At 48.1% G+C, this 18895-nt stretch overlaps 3 protein-coding genes across 3 annotated transcripts in view; 1 reads left to right on the top strand and 2 right to left on the bottom strand.

Moving 5' to 3' along the window:
• Positions 1-1763, bottom strand: part of APOA1BP (apolipoprotein A-I binding protein) — a 4619-nt gene extending 2856 nt beyond the window's left edge. Inside the window, exon 1 of the mRNA XM_014540651.1 lies at positions 1745-1763. Coding sequence (XP_014396137.1) covers positions 1745-1763 — 19 coding nt within the window. The remainder of the gene's footprint in view (positions 1-1744) is intronic.
• A 475-nt stretch (positions 1764-2238) lies between these two features.
• On the bottom strand, positions 2239-10105 carry TTC24 (tetratricopeptide repeat domain 24). The gene is made up of 9 exons (XM_014540845.1): positions 10026-10105; positions 7611-8320; positions 7246-7449; positions 6680-6808; positions 6393-6505; positions 5961-6059; positions 4423-4517; positions 2724-2879; positions 2239-2623 (listed from the first exon to the last, which is right to left on the bottom strand). Exons 2-9 carry the CDS (start codon positions 8314-8316, stop codon positions 2542-2544), a joined length of 1584 nt encoding a protein of 527 aa, XP_014396331.1. The 5' UTR covers positions 8317-8320; positions 10026-10105; the 3' UTR covers positions 2239-2541.
• A 3654-nt stretch (positions 10106-13759) lies between these two features.
• The window catches only part of IQGAP3 (IQ motif containing GTPase activating protein 3), a 41034-nt gene continuing 35898 nt past the window's right edge, over positions 13760-18895 (top strand). The window contains exons 1-2 of the mRNA XM_005867592.2: positions 13760-13829; positions 17426-17513. Of these exons, the coding sequence (XP_005867654.1) occupies positions 13793-13829; positions 17426-17513 (125 nt within the window). The 5' untranslated portion in view covers positions 13760-13792. The remainder of the gene's footprint in view (positions 13830-17425; positions 17514-18895) is intronic.

Below are 18895 nucleotides of genomic sequence, written 5' to 3'. Positions count from 1 at the left end.
GCTCCCGCTCGCTCTGCCGCGCGCCCAGTTCTTCAAGTTGAGAGTAGCTGTGAGCCCGGGTTCCTGCCCTGCTGCTAACTAACTGGGGGAATGTGGATACTCCAAGTTTCCGTGTCCTGTCTGTAAAATGGAGGAAGGTACATGCATCTCATAGGGTAAATGCATGCAGAGCGTCGGCAGGAGCGGGTACTCAGGACTCAGTAAATTAAGCTAGTGTTCTTTTTTAAAAAAATATATATTTTATTGATTTTTTACAGAGAGGAAGGGAGAGGGATAGAGAGCCAGAAACATCAATGAGAGGGAAGCATCAATCAGCTGCCTCCCGCATCAACCCCCCCACCCCTCTCCCCCCCCTCTCCCGTAGTCCACTTTGTTGCTATTTCTCAATTTTGGAGTTTCTTTGGGAAATACCTTCAAAGTCAATTTAGAAAGGGAACATGGGTTGACCACCTACTGAGTGCCAGATGCTTTACATAGATTATCTAATTTAATCCTGTCAACCCTATGATATATTTTTATCCTCATGTTATAGATAAGGAAATTGAATGGCAGAGAGAAATCAAGTAATTTTTCTAAGATAATACAGTTATTAAATGGTAGAGCCAGTGATGGTTAATACTGAATTGGCAATACTCCTGGGTGGCAGACACTGCTACTTATCCCTCAAAATCTGTTCTTTTTTCCTTTGATAACAGAATCCCTGAAATCTATCTGGCCTCATGGATGCCCATCTAACACTGCATTTTCCAGTCTTCCTTGCAGCAGCTAACCATACACGTGAGACTAAACTCTGACCAGTGAGATTTGAGAAGAAATGATATATGTAACTGATAAGTCATAACCTTTAAAAAGTTGTTTTCTTCCACTTCCTCTTCTTACTGGCTAGAAGGAAGGTATTATACTGGAGCTGGAGCAATCATTTAGACCATGAGATGTAAATCCCAGGTTGAGGATGGCAGACTATCCTGCCTACCTCCCCAAGCTCCACAGAGCACTATATTAGCCCTGGGTTACTTATATGAGACAGGAATAGAGTTCTCTCTGGATACAGGCACTGTTATGTTGGCTTTTGTTATATAATTGGTAAAACTGCATCCTAATCAATACAAAATAATATACTCCATTTACATAAGGAAGATTAACAGATGTGTCCCCAGCACCTACTTCTGTGCCTAGCACATAGTAGGTCCTCTACAAATATGTTGTTTTTTTTAAAAAATATGTTTTTATTGATTTAGAGAGAGAGAGGAAGGGAGAGGGATAGTGAAACATCTCTAAGAAACACCATTAGCTGTCTCCAGCACGTCCCCTACTGGGCATCTAACCCCGTCGTCCCATGCACTGAGAGGATGCAGATTCGATTCCTAATCATACTCTTGGCTCAGCAATTTATATAATATTTAATTAAATTACAATAACACATACAACCAGCATAAATACATTTGTTGTCAAGTAAACAATGGCTTAACCGGGCGTGGAACTGCCCAGCATTACAGAAGAAGGGACTCACTACCTAGGTTAGAATCACGGCTTCTCCACTTACTACTAGTGTGACCTGGGAAGACAAACAACTTAGATTTCTTTGCTCTCTATTCCTCACTGTGAAAGGGGATTTGCCTGTTGTGATTAAAGGAGAAAATACTTGTGAAGCACTTAGAACAATGTGTGGCATGTGCTAAGTGACTAAAAACCCATATTGAGTATCATTGTTGTGGCTACTGGCAGCAGTTGTGCCACAGGCTACCGGCCTCAGGGGCCTGCATCCAGCCCCTGCTGTTTCATGGAGGAAGTGGAGTGCATGGTTGGTTCAGCTGTACCTTCTATAGTATTATAACCCCATTTCCCATATGAGAAAATGGAGGTCTGGAGAGTCATTGACTTCAAAGCCTCTTGGTCAAGAAGTTACAGTTTTTAGAACTGGAAAGGGCCTCAGTCAGCGGTTCTCAACCTGTGGGTCGCAACCCCTTTGGGGGGTCGAACGACCCTTTCACAGGGGTCGCCCCTTTCACAGGGGTCGCCTAAGACCATCGGAAAACACATATATAATTACATATTGTTTTTGTGATTAATCACTATGCTTTAATTATGTTCAATTTGTAACAATGAAAATACATCCTGCATATCAGATATTTACATTACGATGCATAACAGTAGCAAAATTACAGTTATGAAGTAGCAACGAAAATAATTTTATGGTTGGGGGTCACCACAACATGAGGAACTGTATTAAAGGGTCGCGGCATTAGGAAGGTTGAGAACCACTGGCCTAAGTGATCATGAGGTTTGGATCCAGAACGAACAGGGGGAGATTCACCATTCATTTCCCTTTTTGCTTTTGCCTGTTGAGTCCAAAACTCCCAGCAAGGCGAGCGGCCTCAGTGCTGAGACTGCAAAGCCCTTGTGCCGCCTGCTCAGGAGCCCACTTGCTGTCTGTGTTGTAATCCGTGTCTATACAGCACTGAACAACTGGGAAGGGTCTTGGTCCCAGAAACCCTCAAGTGTGTATGTTGGGGAGGTACCGCTGAGGCCAGTAGGGTGGGGTCACATGATCATGCAGAAGCCAGATGTGGTGGGTCTCCTTGGTGGGTCCCTGCTGGAGGTCTCCCTGGGCTGTTTGAATGACCTGAAGGAGGCAGGGCAGAGCTTGCCAGTGGGAGTGGCTATGGAAAGAGCAGAGGCAGCCTGCTCTGCCTCCAGCTTCTGCTGCCCTCTCTAGCCCTTACCTCTGCCGGTGGGCTGCAGAGCAGTAGGGAGGAGATGTAAGCTGCATATCCCCACGTTCAGCGGGGCTCTTCCTTTCTCTGAGATCTACAGTCAGGCCGTGCAGGAGGCAGGGGACCGGCCAGGCCTCCTGAGCTGGGTAAAAGTCGTTCAGATTACTAAGGAGCAAAGACAAAGAGGCTCAGAGCACTATATATTCCCAAGCACCAGTCCATACCTTCCCCCAACTTTAACAGCAATAATGTCCCATTAAAATGGTCCAAAGTCACATCCTCTCCTACTCCCTTTATCCATTCTCCAGGTCTCCTTCCCTCCCCCAGGGACCCACTCATTGGCTTGGGGGTCACTGGCCAGGATGCCAGAGCACTCCATTCTGGGGGTGGGGGGAATGGTCTCCAAATGAGAGATGGGCACTAGGTCCAGAACCATCCTGGTGGAAGAGAGAACGCTTTGGGAGAACAAGGAGGGAGGTGTGAGGAAGTGTGTTGGTCACTGTAGGTACGTACACCAAGAACTATGGTTTGGGGCAGGTAAGATTGACGAGCCTGGGCTGTCTAGTGGCTAGGCATGGGGATGACTTGCAGTGCCTGGAAGGAAACACACTAAAAAGATGTCAGTGAATTCAAGTCAGCAAAAAGCAAGGAACTCTGCTGCTAGATTTGGAAGCCTTTGAGGGAAGAGACTAGTAAACAGCAAGGTAGGGTAAGAAAAGCACCAGTTACCTGTCACCTAGTAGGCTTCCAACAAACCCTGGTGCTCTGAGATGCAGATCTAGAAGTTAGGAAGGCTGTGGAAGCAAGGAGGAAGAGGTGATCCAGAAAGAGTCGGGAAAATGGGCCAGGTCTTGAGAGAGGAGCAAAAATGGGGGTAGGGCTGGTTCTGGGTGTTAGGCCTGGGGTGGGAGGAAAGAAGGGAGTGGGGAGAGTGCTCCCCTCAGCCGGGACAGCCTACACCTACTCCCACTCCAGTCCCTGCCCAAGCCAACCCAGTCGCAGGGAACTTTCATGAAGCTTTCTTCCTCTTTCTCCTCGAGGCCCTCCTCCAACTCTTCACCCACCCAAAGGTCTATACTAGTCCGAGTTCTGGTCCAGGGCATGTGCCTGGGTTGCAGGTTCAATCTCCGCCTAGTCAGTCGGGGTGTGGTGGGAGGCAACCAATTAATGTGTCTCTCTCATATTGATCTTTCTCTTTCTCTCTCTCCCCCGCTCCCTTCTCTTCTGCTCTCTAAAAATCAATGGAAAAACTATCCTTGGGTGAGGATTAACAAAAGAAAAAAGAAAAAGAGAAAGAGAGAAGACATAAAACCTTACGTGGAGCACTGCCCCTATACTATACTAGACACTATAGCAGCGGTTCTCAACCTGTGGGTCGCGACCCCTTTGGCGGTCGAACGACCCTTTCACAGGGGTCGCCTAAGACCATCCTGCATATCAGATATTTACATTACGATTCATAACAGTAGCAACATGACAGTTATGAAGTAGCAACGAAAATAATTTTATGGTTGGGTCACAACATGAGGAACTGTATTTAAAGGGCCAGAAGGTTGAGAACCACTGCTCTATAGGGTCAGGTAACAGGGGGCCAAGGGGCACCCAATCAGGTGCCCTCCTTCCTGGGGTACCTATGAGGCCCCCAACCCCCACAGCACTGCTGCAACACCTCCCAACACCCTCCAGAAGCCACATCCACCCCACTCACCTGTGCTTTGCTTCTGCGGGGCTTCTTCCCAGTCTGGCTGGAGTCCCTGCCGGGCCGGCCCCACCTGGAGGCTGAGGCTTCCCTGGAGCTGAGATCTGGGAACGAAGGGGAGTAAAGGGAATCGGTTTCAGAAAAATGGCTGTGGATGTGCACATGAGCACATGTTCCCTCCAGAGACCTGGCCCCAGAGACAGAGAAGTGCCAGAGCAAACTGGGCTACGCCACAGGCCTGAGAATACAGTTTCAGGGTGAGGCCTTTTCTTCGGTCAAGGTCCCCACTAGGAACTATCATGTTAGAGCTCAGGCTCATGGACTGTCAGATGTGGCCAGGGCCTGACCACCACCCCATCCTGCTTGAGGCCTCCAAAAGCAAAGTCACAGAAAGCTGGTGGCCCATTTTGGGTGGAACCCCAGGTCCCTTGACTCCCAGTTCAGTCCTCTTTCTGTACCAGGCTGATTTAATTCGTTTTATTCCTCACCTGAGGACATGCTTAGAGAGAGGAAGGGAGAAAGAGAGAGAAGCATCAATGTGAGAAACGATAATTGATTGCCTTCCGTATGTGCCCCAGCCCGCAACCCAGAAATGGAACTGGCAACCTTTTGGTGCACAGGACGATGCTCAAGCAAACTGAGCCATTCTGGCTGGGCAGGCTAATTTAATATTGCTTGCAAATTATAAATAGGGTGTCCCAGTCTTTAAAATAAGAGAAGACATGCCCTGGCTGGTGTTGCTGAGTGGTTGGAGCATTGGCCCACGTAATGAAGGATTGCAGGTTCGAGTTCTGGTCCAGGGCATGTGCCTGGGTTGCAGGTTCAATCTCCGCCTGGTCAGTCGGGGTGTGGTGGGAGGGAACCAATTAATGTGTCTCTCTCATATTGATCTTCCTCTTTCTCTCTCTATCCTGCCCCCCTCTCTTCTGCTCTCTAAAAATCAATGGAAAAACTGTCCTTGGGTGAGGATTAACAAAAGAAAAAAAAGAGAGAAGACATAAAACCTGTTAAATAAATATAATAAATACTAAAGTGTAATTTCAATTCCTGGGATGGGCGGTTTCCTGAGGGCATCTCAGAGGGTGGGGGAGCAGGCAGTTGAAGAGGCTGAGAGGTGGAGAGCCAGAGGAAGAGCATGGTGGAGGTCCTGGAGAAACGGCCCCAGAGAACCAGCGATGGGAGAGAGGGACTTCCTTGGAGCACTGCCCCCATCCTGTGGCCCTTTTGAGAACTGCAGCCGAAAACTTAAGACACCACCTCCTCCTTGGTGTGGCTCAGGGTCCCTGACTGCACAGCTCGTTACCACTCAGCTAAGGCCCTGGCACAGCCCTAGTGTTGAACACAGGCCATAATCCCCCGCCCACCTCCCACCCCCAGGCGGCCTTGGGAAAGTGATACCTGTACCTTATGCTGGCCCAGGGGCACACGAACACAGAAGAGCAGTCAGGCACGGCATCCCTGAGAACATCAGCTCTGCTTACCTTACCTCTTCCTCCTCCAGGCAACCTCTCCCCGCCCCCAGCTCCTTGTCTCGGGTGTCAGCTCACCGGGGTGTGAGTTGGGTCCAGCCCACCCTGAGCCAAGTGGGTCCTCATGGCGTCCGCCAGCTTGGCCACCAGCCGTTCTCGCACAGAATCTGGCTCCTTCTGGGGAGAGGGAGGATAATGCAGTGATGGGGGAGGGCCTGGGCTTTGTGGTTCTCTGGGATTTGGGGAAGAAAGAAACAGGAAAGGGAGAAAGGAAGGGGGTTTTGTCTTCCTTCTCTTTTGCCCCACCCCCATGCTTTTGCCAGGGTCCTGCCCAGAACTGTGGACAGAGACAAATTCTTCCTCACAGTAGTGTCCCAGGACTTAGCACACATGTGCCCAGTGCATGTTCGATGAGTGAATGAATGATGCAGAGAAGACAAGACATGAGGCAGGACTGTTAGCCGGAGAAGGCCAACAGGAAGAGTGAGATTCTGGGATGGGAGTTCTCACCTGACACTGGGCCAGCGCCTCCTTATAGTACTTCAAGGCCTGGTCATGCTGCCCCAGTCTGGCTGCAGCAGCCCCCAGACCCTCGCAGGCCTGCCACTGCCCCTTCACGTCCCCTGGGGAAGAGAGCCTGAGAGGTCCTTTTATGGCTCCTACCTCCCCAACCCTCCCCCCCAGAGGCTCTCCCCATTCCCCACCTCCAACTCCCAATCTGCCTCCCCACCAGCCCCAAGGACTCCCAGCCTTTGCTCCACCACCCCCAAGCCACTCACAAACCCCCTCACCCTCACCAGTGTCCTGGGCAGCCTGCAGAGCATGGAGGTAGTTGTCTCTGGCGGCCTTGTGGTCCCCCAGCTGGCTCAGTGCAAATGCCAGGCTGCCAAAGCTCCGGCCTTGCTCCCACCGCTGCCCCACAGAACCTGATGACAGAGCCCACCCAATTCTAAGGGGGACCTTGGCCGCTGGGGTATCAGGACCCCACCCCCCAACAACCAGAACAGGGTTTGCAGGAATGCCAGTGCTCAGCCCCAACACACCTTCAGATGTGCCTCAAGGCCCAGACTTTCAGTACCACATTCAGCTGCTCCTCAGTCCTGAGTTTTGGCCTGAACGCCTCTCCCTGGGGACTCTGAGCCACGCAATGATCTTGTGAGGCAGGCAAGGCAGGTACTGATAGCTCTTCCTTCTGCCCATTGCTGCCTTCCCTTTCCTAGGCCTCAGCCTTCGGGCCCACAACCCTCTGTCCTATCCGCTATCCCATCTCCTGCATCTCCAGCCCCCTGCTTCTGGGCTTCCTGACCCATAACGAGTCCTAAAGGTCCATTCACTCTTCAGCCTTTGGGCCCCTGGTACTCACCATGCAGGTCAGCAGCTTTCTGGTGAAACCCCCGGGCTTCCTGGTACTTGCCAAGGGCATTGTGGGCCATCCCAAGGTTTCTCAGCACCGTAGCTTCCTCTCCTGGCCCCCGGCATAAGGGCAAGGCCTGCAGGAAGGCCTCTACTGCTAGTGGGAACAGCTGGAGCTGGGAGTAGCCCAGGCCCAGGTCATTATAGAGCTGCCCTAGAAGGCAAGGCCGGGGTCACTGGTAGCCAGGTAGACCCCTGTCCCGCGCTCAAAGGGTCCCACCATCCCCTTCCCCAGCCACAGACATGCCCCTGCTTCCACCCCACCTCTCAGTGTCGCCAGGTCAGAGCCCACACTCCTCTGACCAAAGGCCTCACCAAGCAGTCGGCGCTCAGTGCTCATCTCCGCCAGCCGCCAGCTCTCCTCCAGCACCTGCACCACTTCACCCACGCCGTGCTGCCCGCTCTTCAGCATACACCCCGCCGCAGCCCCCAAAGCCAGGGCTGCGGCCTGGGGCTGCCCTGCTTGGGCATAGGCCTGGCTTGCTTCCTGCAAGCACTGGGCTGCTAGCTCAGGCTGTCCCAGAGCCTGGTAGCAGGCTCCCATTTTTGCCTGGGCCTGCCCCTGGTCACCCAGTGGCTGGTAGTGGCCCAGGGCCCTGTGGTACCAGGCCAACGCTTGAGGCAGGTTGCCCAGGGCTTGGTAGGCCAAAGCCACATTGAAACACTGGTCACCATGACACCTGCCCTGTGCCTTCTCTTCAGGTTGGGCCCTTAGGAGCAGCTCAAGGCCTCTGGCTGGGTCCCCAGTCTCCACGTAGGCAGCCCCCAGGTTGAAGGCACAGGCCCGGAGAAGAGGAGTGTCCCTCTCCCGTGAGGCCTTGGAGGCCAGGAGGAAGGCCCTCTGGAAGCTGGTCAAGGCCTCATGGTTCTGGCGAGCCAGTAGGGCCCTGTGGCCAGCCCTGGTGAGGACTTGGATGCTGGCCTCATGCTGCTGACACTTGCTTTTCTTCTTTTTCTCCTGGGAGCTGGAGGGCTCAGTCTCAGGCTCTTGTGGGGTACCCTCAGGGTTGGGGGAAGACATCGTACTGACAATGGAAAGCACAGGGTTCAACATGTCAGCCTTCGCTTTCTCCAAAGCAGGATCCCTCCAGGGCAGCGATTTTCAACCTTTTTCATTTCGTGGCACATGTAAACTAAACATATGATTACTAAAATTCTGCAGCACGCCCTAGCTGGTTTGGCTCGGTGGATAGAGCGTGGGCCTGCGGACTGGAGGGTCCCGGGTTCGATTCCAGTCAAGGGCATATGCCTGGGTTGTGGGCTTGATCCCCATTAGGGGACGTGCAGGAGGCAGCCAATCAATGATTCCCTCTCAGCATTGATGTTTCTCTTTTTCCCTCTCCCTTCCTCTCTGAAATTAATTAAAAATACATTTAAAATAATAAAAACATGACATTTAAAAAAAATTTTAAATTCTGCAGCACACCAAAAAACATATTTTTGTCAATCTGACAAAAAATAAGTATAATTTCGATTCATTCACACTGGATGGCTATGGTTGAATTGGCTGCTGTCACGTTGTATTAGACAATCTAAGGGAAAAGAGATCAGTGTTCTAAAAATCCTTGTGGCACACCCGTGTGACACAGCACACAAAATCACTGCTCCAGCCCTAACCAGTTTGGCTCAGTGGATAGAGCGTCAGCCTGCAGACTGAAGGGTCCCAAGTTCGATTCCAGTCAAGGGCATGTACCTTGGTTGCGGGCACATCCCCAGTGGGGGGTGTGCAGGAGGCAGCTGATCGATGTTTCTCTCTCATCGATGTTTCTAACTCTCTATCCCTCTCCCTTCCTCTCTGTAAAAAAAAAAAAAAATCAATAAAATATATATTTTTTAAAAATCACTGCTCCAGGGCAATCCAGCTCTACCCCCGCCCTGGTGTGAACCTCAGAGTTTTAAGAATTTCTCTCGTGCCATCTCACCTTGTTTCATCTCTCCCTTGGGCATGATATCAACTCTCTCTAATGTCCTGACAAATTCTTAGTCCTCCTTCCAGTCTCAGTTCAAGTAATAGCTTCCTTCAGAGAGTCCCCTTCCCTCCACCAACTGGGTCCTTCTACTAATACACTCCCATAGCACCTTATGCCTTTTGTGGCATTTATCACACTGGCTTAGAGTTGTTGACTTTCTTGTCTATCTCTCTTATTAGATTTGGAGCAACTTGAAGGGCCTGGCACATAATAGATTCTCAGTAAATATTTATCACATGAAATAAAAAGGTTATGGAGATGAATGGTCTGATGGTTGCACAATATGAGTATACTTAATGCCACTTATAATGGTTTAAAACTATACATTTTATGTTATACATATTTTACTATAATAGGAATGTTTAGCGAATGAATAAATGAATGGACGAATGAACTGAATACACACAGGACCTCTCCTCCATCATCTCTTTCATCCTGTGCCTCCACATACACCCATCCACTCACAATCTAGGTGTTCCTGCTGTCTAATTCAAGTCAGTTCAATGAATATTCAGTGACCCCCTGCTCTGTGCCAGGAGCCATAAGAGGCACTGGGGTCACAAAGCAGAAGAGGCTATTGAATTGGCAAGGGGCCGACTTCCAGGAATGAGGATTCTGTCTCTCTACTCTACCTCTTTTAAAAGAAATTTCTCCTGCTCCTAAGAACACCTAGGAAATCTGCCTCTTCAAGGCCTTCATCCCTAAGGCATTCCTGGCTACCCTCATCAGGTTTTGGGGTCCCAGCCATAGGACGCCTTACCTCTTTCGATCTTCTCCGAAGCTGGCTTTCTGGAATGGTCCCTCTGGCTTGGGTTACATCCCCTCCTAGCTCCTTGCTCAGAGCTTCCTCGAGTTACCCGACAACCAGGTACCGCCCTCCACTCCTAGGGAATTATTTGATTGACAGCAGAGGTGCCCTATCTTAGTGCTGAACCCTGCCCGGTGCTTGGGCACAGAAACTTGAATTTCATTGCCCTTCCTGCCCACCTGCAGAGACACCCTCAAGTCTCTCACTTGAAGCAATGAATCAAAGCATCATGGGCTTGTTACTAGTTACAACTTCCAAGATCATCTATCCATACCCTCATTTCAGAGGAGGGGACCAGGCTCCGAGAGCAGGTGTGACTTGCCTGAGGTCACAAAGCAGTCATGCAGCTGGGATTAGACCTCAGGTTTTCTAACTTTGGGCTAACTAGCCAAGGGTTGTCTCTCTCTCTCTCTCTCTCTCTCTCACACACACACACACACACACACACTTAACACACTACTTCTGAGCGGTAGTTTCACAGTTGGGAACAGGGTGAAAGGTTGACGGTTAGCAAAGGCCTGGAGATCAGAAGAGCCTTCCTGTCCCCAGACTCCTTTCCCCAGCTCCACTGATCTGAAACCTCCAAGTTCTGCTTAATGCGAGGACAGCAGGCCCCAGAACAATGGGAACCAACCACCCTAATTCACCAAGGGTGCCGGCATCAGGAAGCAAATGTCCGCATTTTTCTTGGGGAAAGGCCTCTTTTGAGTAGTTAGGACTTTGCCAGAAACAAAGTTATAAGGACATTGTTGGGCTCACCTGTATTTGCCTGTCAGCCTTTGCTGAGTGCCTGCTGTGCCATGCCAGAGGCAGGCTCTCCCAGCTGCCTGCAGCTTCTGCCCAGGGCTGGGCCTTCAGAACTATGACAGCCTGGCCAGAACCAAATGTGCAGCTCAGTCTGTGGTTGCCTCCACAGGCTTCCCTTAAGGAGAGAGGATGATCTGGGAAGGGGACAGAGACCAAAACTGCTCTCACCAAGGTTCTCAAGACCTCTGAGTGATCTAGTGATTATTTTCTGGAATCATTTTCTTGATTGATTTCCTGCTGTATCTGACATATCTTTGCAGCTCTCTCCTTACTTGGCTTCTGTGTCCCTGACTCTCTTTCTCCTGCTCTGCCAACTTCTCTGTCTCCTTTTCTGGGCTCTCTGTCCACCTCTTAAATGCCAGTGTTCCCCAACACTCTGCCCTTTGCTCCTTTCTCCCTTTATATACTCTTCCACAAACATTTTATTCACCCCTCTGATTTTAACATCACTGATAAGCTAATAATTGTTCATTGCATACCTCTCAATTTAGTTTGTCCAAACAAAATTCCTAGTTCCTCAAATCTACCCATGCTATGCTCCTGGTCTCTAAGCTGGAAACCTGGTAGAAACCCATGAGTCCCCCCTCTCCTCTAGCTCTCAATCCAATTGGTTCTACTTCTGAAACCTCTCTCCAGTGTACCCTCTCCTCTGCAGTCTCATAGCCATAGCCTTGGAAGTGGTATAGTATATAGTGATTGAGAACTCAAGCGTGGAGGCTGTGGCTGGGTAGCTCGTTGATTAGAGCATCATCCCAATATGCCAAGGTTGTGAGTTTGATCCCCAGTCAGGGCACATACAAGAATCAACCAATGAATGCATAAATAAGTGGAACAACAAATTTTTTGATTTTCTCTTTAAAAAATCAATCAATAAAAAATAATAACAATCAATCAATAAAAATAAATGAATTTGAAAAAGAACGCATAAATAAGTGGAACAACAAATCACTGTTTCTCTCTTTAAAAAATCAATCAATAAAAAATAGTAATAATCAATCAATAAAAAGAAATGAGTTTGAAAATTTAAAAGAACTCAAGCTTAGTGTTGGACTGAGTTTGAATCTTGGCTCTACCAGTTTTTAACTGTGTGACAGTTCTAAGCCTTGGTTTCCTCATCTATATTGTGAAGATCTTATAAGATGGTACTTATAAAATGGTGCTAAATAGAGTACCAACCTATAATAAGCACTCAATACACATTAATGTGATGGTCTATAACTCTGGTATTTGAGACTACATCTCTACTTAGTTCCTGTTTCAAGCTCCCACTGGGGTGGTGGAAACAATGTGAGTCAGTTTGGTTTGCCTCCTCCTCTCTCCCAAGGTAGAGTCCAAGTTAGGGGAAGTATGGGTGCTAAGACTTAAGAGGGGAGGCCCCTCTGGTCTTTGGCCACCTATTTGCTCTCCACTGACATCTCCTTTCTTCTTAACTATCTGGCCTTTCAGGCTCAGGGACCTCATCACAACCAGAAGAGGGAGCAAGTCTTCTAGGTACTTCCTTTCTGGCTGGGTTGGGTAATTTCTGCACAACAGTCTGAAGGCATAGCTGCCCGGCTGGTTATGCAACTGTTCCTTCTCAGGGTCCTGTGCTCCTTCAGTCCTTCCCAGGAAGCAGGGAGTGGGATCTCTATCACCAGGAGTCACCAACATCTAGATTCTCCCTACTTCCCCCCTGGTGCTGGTGGTGGAGGGCAAGGGGGAATCCCTTCTGGTCTCAGAGAATACTCACTCTCTTCAAACCCCACATCTCCCAAACGGTTTTGTCTCAGCCCTGAGTCTCCTCTGTTTCTCTGAAGGTTTGGATAGTTTCTGTTTTTCCCCCTTCACATTTCTCCCCTGAGACTATGAACCTAGGCTGCCTAGCTGCTTGAACGTGGCATGGGGAGAAGGGCAAAAGGAGAAATGCCAGATGGTAATATACAAAAAAACCCCACATTCTTTCAGTATAGTTGTAGTTATAATTGTTTTTATTTGTTCAGACCCTTATTTTCTCTCACCTGTGCTGTGGCAATAAACTCCCAATTGGTTTCTCTCCCTAGCCTCACTCTCCTTCAAGCCTCTGCTGCAAAATCTTTATAAAATATAAATCTGGCTAAAAAAATAAATAAATAAATAAATTAAATTAAATGTAAATCTGGCTCTGAGCTATATCTAAAGTGTTTTTTGGCACGTGACTGCTCCCCAGACCATGGTGCCCCAGGGCCTGCAGGATCTGGTTCTGTGCCTTTCCTGGCTTACTTCCTGCATCTCCCTGGCTGAGCTTTGTTCTCCTATAAAACTGAACCGATTTTAATTTCCTGAACTCACCTCCTTGCTTTTGCACATGCTGTTTCCATCGACTGAAATTCCTCAGTCTGTTGAATCCTTGTTAACTTTTCAACCCAAATCAGCTGTCACCTCAAGGAAGTCTTCCTATCCTTCACTGCTCTTCATTACAGCAATTAACTCTTATCCTTTGTGTATCACTGGCCTCTAATTTATTTGACTATATGTTTATCACTCATTCCAGAACAGCAAGCTTCTTTAGGGCATTTACCGTGCTTATTTATCTGTGCATCCACACCACCCAAGCAGGTCATCCAAGTTAGTGGGACCAAAGAATACGATAGGAAGCAGAGCGAGGTTAATGAAAATACTGGGATGAAATGATAAAGGCGAGGACAAGGGCAGGAGCTACTTGAAATTAAGACGGTTTAGTAACTAAGGAGCCCTGGAGGAATAGCAACCCAGGTACCGCTGGGAGGGAAGCACAAGGGTACTCTTGTCCTCTCCACCTGGTGGCGCGCTTCTGCAACCTAGAACTACAAATCCCAGTGTTCCCTGCGCGCATACCGGAAGTGTTCGGTGGGACCGTGGTGACGGTGAGGTTCAGTGGCGGACGGCGGGAGATTCAAACCTGGAGAAGGAAAAACATGGAAGGGAGAGGAGCGGGCCCTGGCCGGGCGGTCTGTGAGTGTCAGAAGTGGCCGAGGAGGGCCCCGCGGTGGTGTGCCCTGTGGGGGACTCCATGGCCCTGGGAGAGGTTGGGGCGGGGCTGGGCGCGGGGTCTATCAGTCTAAGGCCTGGGGGACTGTGTTCAGTGGGGTGGGAGCACCGAGTCCAGACTCCTGCGGGCAGGAATGAAGCTCTGAGCAGCAAAACTTCCCCGACTTCTGTGCTTACAAAGGGTTTTCTCCCTTATTCCCTAATTCTAGGGCTCCTTCATTTTGAGAGAATGTAGGTAGGTGGTCTGGATGGCTCCTTACAGTTAGGGTTTTCTCCCTTATTCCCTAATTCTAGGGCTCCTACATTTTGAGAGAATGTTAGGTAGGTGGTCTGGATGGCTCCTTACAGTTCAGCAGTTACTGATTGCTGCACTGCTCGTTAAGCGCTGCTAGGGGACTGGAAGCTGGGGAGGGGGGTGGCGATGGTAGGGGGGGTGAGGGAGGCTAGTTTTGGGATATGCCTTTTGAGATATTGATTTTAAGCTAGTTATTATGAAACACAAGACTCAGAAAGAACCTGTGACCCTCTCTCCTTACCCACTTAAAGAATTCAGAAAAACTTGCTTAATGTATAAACTAAATGTGATAGACAGGGAGAAATCCAGTAAAGCCTATTTGTTGAACTCCCCTCTGTGCACCCTTGTTTCTGGGTGGCCCAGCAAGAATTTGTTTACCACATGTTTGCTCTTTTTCATCTACCGGTGACTTATCTATCTAATTTCCGTTTGCAATCCCAGACCCCTGCCTCCATCTTCTTTGTTGAGAATGGCATATAAGCCTCAACTGCCCCATGCCTCCTTGGGTCTTATATTTTTATGGCATGTACATCCATAATAAATTTCTCCTGCTAATCTGTCTCATGTTAATTTGATTATTAGCCCAGCCAGAGGGACTTAGAAAGTGGGAGGAAAGTTGTTGTGTTTTTTTCCCCCCATAGGGGCTCCTTGATTTTTTGATGCCTTTTCCAGATGCCTACTAAACTTTAGGGTGTTAGAATTATCTGGGGAGCTTGTTTAAAATGCAAATTCATTAGTCCTATCCCAGAGCTTTAGCTCCAGTAGGTCTGGACAGTTAGTCCATGAACCACACTTTCAAAAACACTGTTTTAGAAAGAGAGACTGGGATGAGAATAATGGGGCAGCAGAAAGCTTTCCAGCAGACCTTCTGAATAAAAGGCAACATTTCCTTTTTCCTCTCCATTGGGATTCAAAAAACAAAGCCCATGTCCACCAATCTGTTGAAGGAAAGCTAGCTCCAGACATCAGTAGGGCAGGAAGACTGATGTATCTTTTTTAGACTCTGTGTGTGCATGTACAAAGCCCTGCCCATGTCTCATAGTCCTCGATTCATAACTCTGAGATGATATCATTCACTTACTGGTTTATTTTCCATGCTTAGCAACCAACACTTATTCCTTATACACCCCATTGGAGGAACTGATGGCAGCAGTCTGCGGTGTTTACCTATGCCGCCATCTTGAGAAGACCATTGTGTGTGTGTTTTAACTTGCTTAACTGCCAATTCAAATAAGCCCTGCCCCTCTCCCAAATCATTGCAGGATACACAATATAAAGAAGAAATATGATAAAGAGTGGGAATGACATTAGGTGCTGAATCAAAGACAGATTGAGCCCAGCAGGTGTGGCTCGGTGGTTGAGCTTTGACCTGTGAAGCAGGAAGTCACTGTTTGACAGTTTGATTCCTGGTCAGGGCAAGTGCCCGGTGGTTTCTGTCTTGGTTCCAGTGGAAGGCGTGCAGGAGGCAGCCAATCGATGATTCTCATTGTTGATGTTTCTGTTTCCCTCTCCCTTCGTCTCTGAAATCAGCACACACACACATATATATATATATACTAGAGGCCCAGTGCATGAAATTTGTGCACTCAGGGAGGGGGGTCCCTCAGCCGGATTGCAAGAGGGCACAGGCCAGGCTGAGGGACCCACTGGTGCACAATTGGGGTCAGGGAGGTATGTGGGAGGTTGGCCAGCTGGGGAGTGACTGCAGGAGGGCTCCAGGGCATGTCCAGCCCATCTCACTCAGTCCCAATCGGTAGGACCCCAGCAGTAAGCTAACCTACCAGTCGGAGCGTCTGCCCCCTGGTGGTCAGTGCACATCATAGCGAGCAGTTGAGCTGCCTTAGCATATCATTAGCATATTACACTTTGATTGGTTGAATGGCCAACCAGATGACCAGACACTTAGCATATTAGGCTTTTATTATATAGGATATATTGAAAAGACATTATATCTAATTTTGTATTGTCTTCTCTAAGGAGACCGGAGGGATTGGGGAGAGAAGGAAGAAGAAGGATAAAGGGAGGCTGTGGCTAAGGCAGACTATGAATGCTATCTCATTTAAGGGAGTCCCTATTCTTGAGTTTGGGGGTCATAGTATTGTCTGCATTTTATTTAGCCTGGAGATTATTTCCTCCTCAGGTGACCTGTACCAAAAAGGAGAATAAAATTACCTTTGTGATCTTTTAAAATTCTTTGTCCTTCCACTTAATCCCAAGTGAATGGCCTTTTTCACGTGGTTCTCTCTATTGAAATGCCTTTTCCCCCTTTTCACCTGTTCATTCTTTAAGATTCTACTCATAGGTGGAATCCTTTGCTTCCTCTGCTGCTTGTATAAACTATGCATGGGCTATAATCACACTTAACACATTAGGCTGGAGTTTTTTTACTTACATGTTGTTCTGTTCTAATAATTACATCTGTATTCTTGAGAGTAGTGGTCCACTAGCCTAGTGACTGACATATAGGAGGCATTGAATTAATGAATGAATGAATGGCCGTTGAATGATGAGCCCTAGTTGGTTCTGTTAACCTAGCCCAGTGGTGGGCAAACCGCGGCTCACGAGCCACATGCGGCTCTTTGGCCCCTTGATTGTGGCTCTTCCACAAAATACCGCCCGCCCGACACCCCCCACTTCTTCTAACGCCACTTCTTCAAAATAGACTCGCCCAGGCCGGAAAAACGACTTCTGCGCATGGGCCACGAAGTTTCAATCGCACTGTACGTGTGCGCCCGCACGTGGTATTTTGTGGAAGAGCCACACTCAAGGGGCCAAAGAGCCGCATGTGGCTCGCGAGCCGCGGTTTGCTGACCACGGACCTAGCCTCAGGAAGAGTACTTAAGGAGGATGACACAAGTCAGTTATTGGAGAACTGAGAATTAATTAGGGATAAAATAAGCTAATTTGCCAGCCAAGGAGGGATCTGGATATCCCAGCTGAGAGGCCCTGAGAGAAGGTCCATGTAGACTTGGGAAGGAGGAGGTTAGGAAGATTGACGAGGAATGGGAAGGAGTTCCTCCAATACAGGACAGATCCCCCTGATACAGGGTACAAAGGCCACCCTTCTACAGGGTGCTGACTAGAATAGCTTTACTGGATGGGAGCAGAAGATTGGAGTCGGGTTGTCCTGGGAAATGGGAAACATATTTGGGAGATGATTCTGGTCTCCGAGCAGAGTTGCTTAAGAAAGTCTACCAAGAAGCAGCTTCACTGCCATGGCCCTCTGTGCATCGCTCCCTTCATTGGCCTTCCCTTCACTCCTCAGATGAACGCCTCACAGCCGAGGAGATGGATGAGCAGAGGCGGCAGAACGTTGCCTATCAGTACCTGTGCCGGCTGGAGGAAGCCAAGCGGTGAGCGGAGGGACTGTCTCTTTCTGGTCTCCCTTTCCTACCCTGCCCACCCCAGGCACCTGCCCCCAAAGCAAATGCAAAAAGACAAGAGTCCATTCTGTGGGAAAGGGAGAGTTGAAACAGCAACTTTTTTTAAATAAAAGACTTTATTTTCTTTAGAGTAGTTTTAGGTTCACAGTAAAACTGAGAGGAAGATACAGAGATTTCCCATATACCTCCTGCCCCCACACATGCCTAGCTTACCCCATTTTCAACATCCCCCACAGGAGTGCTACATTTGTTACAATTGCTGCACCTATACTGACACATCATTATCACCCATAAGACCCGTTAGGACTTACTGTTGGTGTTGTGTATTCTATGGGTTTGGACAAATGTATAATGGCATGTATCCACCATTATGGTATCACACAGAATTCTCTCACTGCCTTAAAAGTCCTCTGTGTTCCACCTATTTGCCCCTGTCTCCTCTTTAACCCCTAGTAACCACTGGTCATTTTATTGTCTCCATAGTTTTGCCTTTTCCAGAATGTCATATTCTTGTAATCATAGAGTATGAAGCCTTTCAGATTGGCTTCTTTTATTTAGTAATATGCATTTAAGGTTCCTCCATGTCTTTTCATGACTTGATAGCTCATTTCTTATTATCGATGAATAATATTCCATTGTCTGGATGTACCAGTTTATTAATCCATTCCCCTACTGAAGGACATCTTGGTTGCTTACAAGTTTGGACAATTATGATTAAAACTGTTATAAACATCTGTGTGCAGGTTTTTATGTGGACATAAGTGTCCACTACTTTGGTATATACCAAGGAGCATGATTGCTGAATCATATGGAAAGAGTATGCTTAGTTTAAGAAACCACTAAACTGTCTTCCAAAGTGGCTGTACCATTTTGCATTCCCACCAGCAATGAATGAGCGTTCCTGTTGCTCCACATTCTTGCCTGCATTTGGTGTTGTCAGTGTTCCAGATTTTGGCCATTTAATAGTTGTATATTGATATCTCATAATTTGTTTTAAAAAAGAAAAATGTAGGGATTAGCATACCCTTTTAATTTGTTTTTAAATATTTTTAAGGTTTAAAAGCATTTGAAGTTTGTAATTCCTAGTAGGAAAACATTACCTGAATGAATATCCTGATGGCTAACCACTAAAATGTTACAGCTGCATTTGAGGCAGAGGGATAGGGATTCTCTTCAAAGCACACAGCTTTCTTCATGAGAAGGTCAGAGGTACACATGTTTGTATTATTGCGACATCCATTGGGTAATCTAAGTTGCTTTTCCTTCAGCAAGGGCTTTATTTTTAACATTTCTTTTTTAAAAATATATTTTTATTGATTTCAGAGAGGAAGGGGGGGGAGAGAGAGAGAAAC

This window comes from Myotis brandtii, unplaced genomic scaffold (assembly GCF_000412655.1).
Source record: "Myotis brandtii unplaced genomic scaffold, ASM41265v1 scaffold250, whole genome shotgun sequence".
NCBI classification, from domain to species: Eukaryota; Metazoa; Chordata; class Mammalia; order Chiroptera; family Vespertilionidae; genus Myotis; species Myotis brandtii.
This window is presented reverse-complemented; position numbering and strand designations above follow the sequence as displayed.